General features: G+C 41.0%; 1 protein-coding gene across 1 annotated transcript; it reads right to left on the bottom strand.

Moving 5' to 3' along the window:
• Positions 1-1,819: 1,819 nt before the first annotated feature.
• Positions 1,820-6,233, bottom strand: LOC147341271 (uncharacterized protein CXorf66 homolog). Its single transcript, XM_086386512.1, has 3 exons — positions 6,137-6,233; positions 5,302-5,458; positions 1,820-2,836 (listed from the first exon to the last, which is right to left on the bottom strand). Exons 1-3 carry the CDS (start codon positions 6,222-6,224, stop codon positions 1,996-1,998), a joined length of 1,086 nt encoding a protein of 361 aa, XP_086242638.1. The 5' UTR covers positions 6,225-6,233; the 3' UTR covers positions 1,820-1,995.
• Between the last annotated feature and the right edge of the window lie 664 nt (positions 6,234-6,897).

Below are 6,897 nucleotides of genomic sequence, written 5' to 3'. Positions count from 1 at the left end.
TTGGGGATTAAATAAAATATGTGAATGTGAGGAAAGTGTTAACACAGCAGGTCTGGTTCTTTGGTCCTTGTATGTCCAGGGAACTGGAAACCATGATTTGACTATTGGTCAACCCAGGGGGAATGTTCTAATGTTAATTGGTTGATGATCATGTTTTGTTCACCTGATTGCTTGGCACAAACATCAACATCGATAATGTGCATCTGGTGTCATTGTTGGGATCCTGAGTTTCACTTGCCATGTCTGGTTATGGAGCATGATGTACCTATGGGACCTGTTCTCAATAAAAGCCTCAGATGCTGAGGCTTCCCTGGGCAGAGCCATGTTGCACACATGCCTCTAGTTTGTTGCTAGAGAAGAGAGAATGTCCTAGGTGGCCCCAGAGGGGCAAGTACTCAAAAGCGCATGTCCAACGTCTCTGATTCACCCGAAAAGACGTCTTTTTCCTGTTGCTCTTGATTTGTATATTTTTGCTCTAATAAACCTCAGCCATGACTATAATCTGCTTTTGAGTCTTGTGAGTCCTTTTTCTAAATCAGTAAAATTGAGGGGAGGGTGGCCTTCAGATATCCCAGACATAAAGGGACTTAGTACAATGTCTGGCAAGTAGTACACATCCAATATATGCTAGCTATGGAATTTAACTGACCCTGCTGAATGTGACAGGGGACTGACCTCACTGTACTAGAATATAGGCTGGGACTGCAGGATTTTGCCTGTTTTTCTGAACCATGCTCTTGGAAGTGGGCAGGGATAACCTCTCATCAGTGAGGAAGCTAGAAAATATAACTCCAAGGTTTTCCCCTGGCCTCCCAGCCCTCTGGATTCTAAGTAAGAAGGTACCCTGTGAAGAAAATGGGTAGATATCCGACCTCTATCTCGGCCATTCTGAGAATGCACAACAGGGCAAACTCTCTTTATCAATTTGAAGGGTAACCAAAAGAATCAAAAACCTTGAGAGTGGGGCTGGAGCCTGGACCCTTACTTTGGTAGCAGTCATCAGAGGCAGTGGTATTAGAAATGAGTATTGGGACTTCCCTGGTGGTTCAGTGGCTAAAACTCCACACTCCCAATGCAGGGGGTCTGGGTTCTATCCCTGGTCAGAGAATCACATGCTGCAGCCAAGGGTTTGCATGCCACAGCTAAGAACTGGCATGGTCAAATAAATATTTTTTTAAAAAAGGAAATGACTATCAGGAATTTCCCCAATGCAGCCAGAATCAAGCACACAGAGCCATTTCTGCCACACACTGGGCACCACAGAAAGACAGTCTTAAACTGTGAGGACACTCTGTCAAAATTTAAAAGATAGTTGGGTTGAGACTTCAATTGAGGGCTAATCCAAGGGAAAGAGGAGCCCAGGGTACCCATCTTGCAATCCCTTTTTATATTTGTGTGTGTGTTTGTGACTGTGGTTCACATTTAACAGTGTGCCTGTGTCCAACTCTTTTCGACCCCATCGACTGTAGCCCTTCAGTCTCCTCGGTCCATGGAATTTCCCAGGCAAGACTACTGGAGTGGGTTGCTATTTCTTCCTCCAAAGGATCTTCCCAACACAGGGATCAAACCCATATCTCTTCCATTGGCAGGTGGATTCTTTACCACTGCACCAGCTGGGAAGCCCATCCAAGTGACCAGATCTACGTTGTTGTTGTTCAGCCATCAAGTCGTGTCCAACTCTGTGCGACCCCATGGACTGCAGCAGGCTGGGTTTCCCTGTCCCTCACCATCTCCCAGAATTTGCCCAAGTAGATCTAAGATACCTCGCAAAGAGATTTATACCTCTAAAATACAATAATAATTACAACAAAATCAGTTGTTATGTCACACATTTATTTACTATTTTTCAAGTAAATTGCCTCGAGATGGATATAAGTCTAATCTCAATATTGATACCAAGTGGAGTTTTCCTCTACCAGGTTCTTAAATATGGTGAGTGTATAATAGTTCATAGAAATTTGCTTCTTCTGCATGGGTGGTCTTTCTTTTGATCCCTTAATTATTTTGGGAGTTTTTACAGATGTCTTCCTTGCATTTTATGTTGCAGATTATAATCACCTCCCTGTCACTCTCACCATCACTGTTGTATGTTGTGATATCACTGTCACTCATGTTGCCATACACTGTGTTGTATTTGGGTTGTTTCTTTTTATATGACTTGTAAAAGTGCTTCAATTCGCGTGAAAACAGTGGAACTGGAACATGCTTTTTATTTGCTTCTGAAACATGAGTGATGAATGGCTCAGAAACAGCTCTGCAAACAAGGCACTTTTCCTTGTAGCATCGACAAAACTTCACTGGTTGAGGCCTAGATAATATTTCTGCCCTACCTGCACCAGCTGGGCATTTTAGTTTAAGATATCTCTGGCGTTTGGTCAGTTTATCTGCACTTGAATGCTCAGGGAAGCTTTGATTGTTTGGATAGGGTAGAGGAGTTTTGGTTGGCTTGGCCCGACACTGTAGACTTGGTGGCCAAGTTGGCTTGATGGCCTTCTCTGGATAGGATGGACTGACCTGACCGACTAGCTTATGGGCATGAGCCTGCCTATGTGCCTTTTTTGGACTGCGTGTTCTATGCAACTTTTCCTGGGGGGGTGATCCTAACACTTTTTTGGGAGCTGCTGGCTTGGATGGTTTTTTTTGACTCGAGGGCCTCACTAACTTTTCTGCACTTGAAGGAACTTTTCGTGGACTTGAGGGCCCAGATGACTTATCTATTCTGGATACCACGGATTGTCTTTCTGGATCACCCAGACCAGCAGTCGGTGACTTGGAGTCAGTAAATGATATTTTAGATGACCTGGATGCCTTGATGGTGATATCTTCTTTCTTGTCCCTGAAAATACAGAGGATTTGGAATATGACAATTTTAATTAGATGAGTAAGATTGCTGTTACCAGAAAATATGGGCTATTGTGTCAATTTAGACTTATGGTCTTTTTGTGGCTCTAGCAGGAAAATTGAACACAGTAAGAATTGGAGTTTGGTGAAAAGTATGACTCAGGTTACAGATTTGAACTCGTGTTGAATGCTTTTTCTTTTTCTTAATTTTGCTGTTTCAACCACAATGGATAACCATATAGTCTATATATGCAATGACACAAACTTGTTTCAAATCTACTGTTGAGAGGGAGAGAGAGAATTTATCTAATCCAGAAATTATACTTTTTTTAAAAAATTTTATTTTATTTTTAAACTTTACAATATTGTATTAGTTTTGCCAAATATCGAAATGAATCCGCCACAGGTATACCCGCGTCCTGAACCCTCCTCCCCCCTCCCTCCCCTACCCTCCCTCTGGGTCATCCCAGTGCACCAGCCTCAAGCATCCAGTACCGTGCATCGAACCTGGACTGGCGACTCGTTTCATACATGATATTATACATGTTTCAAAGCTATTCTCCCAAATCTTCCCACCCTCTCCCTCTCCCACAGAGTCCATAAGACTGATCTATACATTGGTGTCTTTTTTCTGTCTCATACACAGGGTTATTGTTACCATCTTTCTAAATTCCATATATATGCATTAGTATACTGTATTGGTGTTTTTCTTTCTGGCTTACTTCACTCTGTATAATAGGTTCCAGTTTCATCCATCTCATTAGAACTGATTCAAATGTTTTCTTTTTAATGGCTGAGTAATACTCCATTGTGTATATGTACCACAGCTTTCTTATCCATTCATCTGCTGATGGGCATCTAGGTTGCTTCCATGTCCTGGCTATTATAAACAGTGCTGTGATGAACATTGGGGTACACGTGTCTCTTTCCCTTCTGGTTTCCTCAGTGTGTATGCCCAGCAGTGGGATTGCTGGATCATAAGGCAGTTCTGTTTCCAGTTTTTTAAGGAATCTCCACACTGTTCTCCATAGTGGCTGTACTAGTTTGCATTCCTACCAACAGTGTAAGGGAGTTCCCTTTTCTCCACACCCTCTCCAGCACAAAAATAAACTCAAAATGGATTAAGGATCTCAACGTAAGACCAGAAACTATAAAATTCCTAGAGGAGAACATAGGCAAAACACTCTCCGACATACATCACAGCAGGATCCTCTATGACCCACCTCCAAGAATACTGGAAATAAAAGCAAAAATAAACAAATGGGACCTAATTGAACTTAAAAGCTTCTGCACAACAAAGGAAACTATTAGCAAGGTGAAAAGGCACCCTTTAGAATGGGAGAAAATAATAGCAAATGAAGCAACTGACAAACAACTAATCTCAAAAATATACAAGCAACTCCTACAGCTCAACTCCAGAATAATAAGTGACCCAATCAAAAAATGGGCCAAGGAACTAAATAGACATTTCTCCAAAGAAGACATACAGATGGCTAACAAACACATGAAAAGATGCTAAACATCACTCATTATCAGAGAAATGCAAATCAAAACCACTATGAGGTACCATTTCACGCCAGTCAGAATGGCTGCAATCCAGAAATTATACTTTTTACAAAAAAGCCACAAGTTGATATGCAACTGAGGCACAAATGTCACAACCTGTCACATAAAAAAGTCTTAGACCAAATTCATTGTTTTCCTATCATATTTACACCATCAAGGTTTGTAACCATACATATTAATCCTCACATGCTAACTCTAAAACTGAAGGAATAGAACAGTGGTATATTTCAGTCACCAGTCCTTGGATTGGGAAATTTTTAGAGACCCAGTATACCAAGTGCCAGCCTAGTCCTCCTATATTAAAGCCAGGGACTAGAATCACTGAACACAGTTGAAAATTTTTCATGTTATTACATCTCAAAATGATAGATTATCCAAAATGTGTTACTATCTTTGGAATGCAGAGACCCAACTCCTTCTCCCCTGAGAAGATTTTGATTCTGTCTTATTTAGATAGTCATTCCCTCTTTTCATAGACTCAACTTACAATGAAATTAGCAGCCTGGGGCTCAAGTGAACCCTGAATAGGAGATAGTTTTGGCTAAAGTTGATAATGTACTTGAGATAATTTAAGAGCTTCATTTAAGTGAACATATCCAGCCCACAAGATGTTGGTAGCTCTTCTGAAGTCTAAAGTTAATGGTAAGTAACAAAACAACAGTGAACCCGCTTACGTATGTGCGTGCATGCATGTGCAGGTACAGTTCCTCATGCGCATGCACACCCACCTCCTCACCTCACCCCTACACCCCTACGCTTTATGTTTTTAGTTCAAAGGTGTAAGACTTAATGTTGCTGCTTTGGGGACTTCCCCACTCTCACAGTTATAGAGTATAGTGAAGAATGCGTGCCTCCCCACAACCTTGTACTTTTATTCAAAGGTGTAAGACTTACTTGGCTGCTTTATGGGCTTCCTCGCTATCACACCTATAGTGAAGCAAGCAGGTACACGTGACCATATAGCCAGTGATAAGGGTACCAATTACAATAATGAGTAGACGTCGCCGTAATTCCTGCAGTTTGGTCTGCTTGAATTCAGCACGTGTAGTTACTGTGAAAGAACATGTATCATCAGAACCTGTGCTTGGGAACCAAGTTTGCTTCCATTTTGATGGGGATTTGTTACTGTAGATCCAAGTCAAATCTCATCATCAATTATTTCTTTAAGCATGCTAACCACTGTAATTTTCCTCCCTCTATCACCTCCCCAGCCAGCCACAGTCTACAAGCCAAATCTGGGAGCTGTCTTTGGCTAATCAGTATAATTATCTAGGTTACCCCACATCGTGGCTTGTTCAACCCATTACTTAGGTATTTGAATGTGTGAATGCACTGGAGTGTTGATGTGTGTGTGAATGTGTATGGTGGGAAAAGGGATGGGACAAGAAAACACAGTTCTTGAAACCTACTATGTGTTAGGTACCATGCTAGATTCATTCACATAGAATTTTCTGGTATGGCTGGTGGGGGAGGGGCAGGGGTTGGTGGATTGGGTGGGGAAGGGGAATGAAAGGGGACAGTAAGGCTGTACTCTTCATGTTTCTATGTTTGGAATGTTTACACAGAAGTAAAACTTTCAGGTGTTGTCCTAGAAATTCTCGAAGACCTACTCATAGTAAAGTAGAATAAACAGCAGATTTCTTATACACAGCTAGCTTGTCTAATTAAGTACTGGAATACATTTAACATAATAGATCATAATTTCTAGGTTTTAAGGTTAGGGACATACCTGCAGTAGCAGATCCATTGCTTTCATTTCTATCTAAACAACTACTTGTCCAAATTGATAAAAGGAGGACATAAATGAAGAGATTCATGTCCAGGACCTTGTTGTCCTGTTTCCTCTCCCAAGGAAACTGCTGAATTTAACATGGCTCAACTTCTTTTAGGGGCCTATGACTTCATAATCATTCTATGTCATATCCTGACAACATAATCTCACCATGGTGACACATGAGCTCCTGGGTACAAATATTATGAAAAGACTTTTAATCCTTTATTTCTCCATTACATCAAATATTCTATCAGATTTAAATCAAAAAGTTTGAGACATTATTAAGCACAGAAGGCAGAGAAAATGAGTTAGCTCTAGATACTGAAGAACTATTTTTCTTTAGTAAATGTTAAGGAGGCACCTTACAGCCCTATAGTAGTTCTTAATGTGTTTTAGAGGTTAAATCATCCTGGGGTATAAGTTTGTAGGAATTTTTCTTACTAAAATTAAGATTTTTAATGTCCCTCAAGCTTTTTATTGAGCTGCTTTTAATGGATACCACTAAAGACTTTCTGGCTAGTGAGTGACATGATGAGCTCTCCATTTTAGACCCAACCCCCGCCCCCCTCCACCAGCTCTTGTATGGGAACTAGATTGCTGGGGTTAAAGTAATTTAGACAATTAGAAGGCTGTTATGTAGGTCCACCTGATAGAGGATGGTGGCTTGAAACAGAGTGGTAAAGATGGAGAGTAATCAATGTATTGGAGGAGTCTTT

This window comes from Bos grunniens, chromosome X (assembly GCF_055505025.1).
Source record: "Bos grunniens cultivar Pamir isolate PY7600 chromosome X, Bosgru_T2T1.0, whole genome shotgun sequence".
In the NCBI taxonomy this organism is placed as follows: Eukaryota; Metazoa; Chordata; class Mammalia; order Artiodactyla; family Bovidae; genus Bos; species Bos grunniens.
Note: the sequence above shows the minus strand (reverse complement) of the source record. Positions and strands in the feature narration are given on the sequence as shown.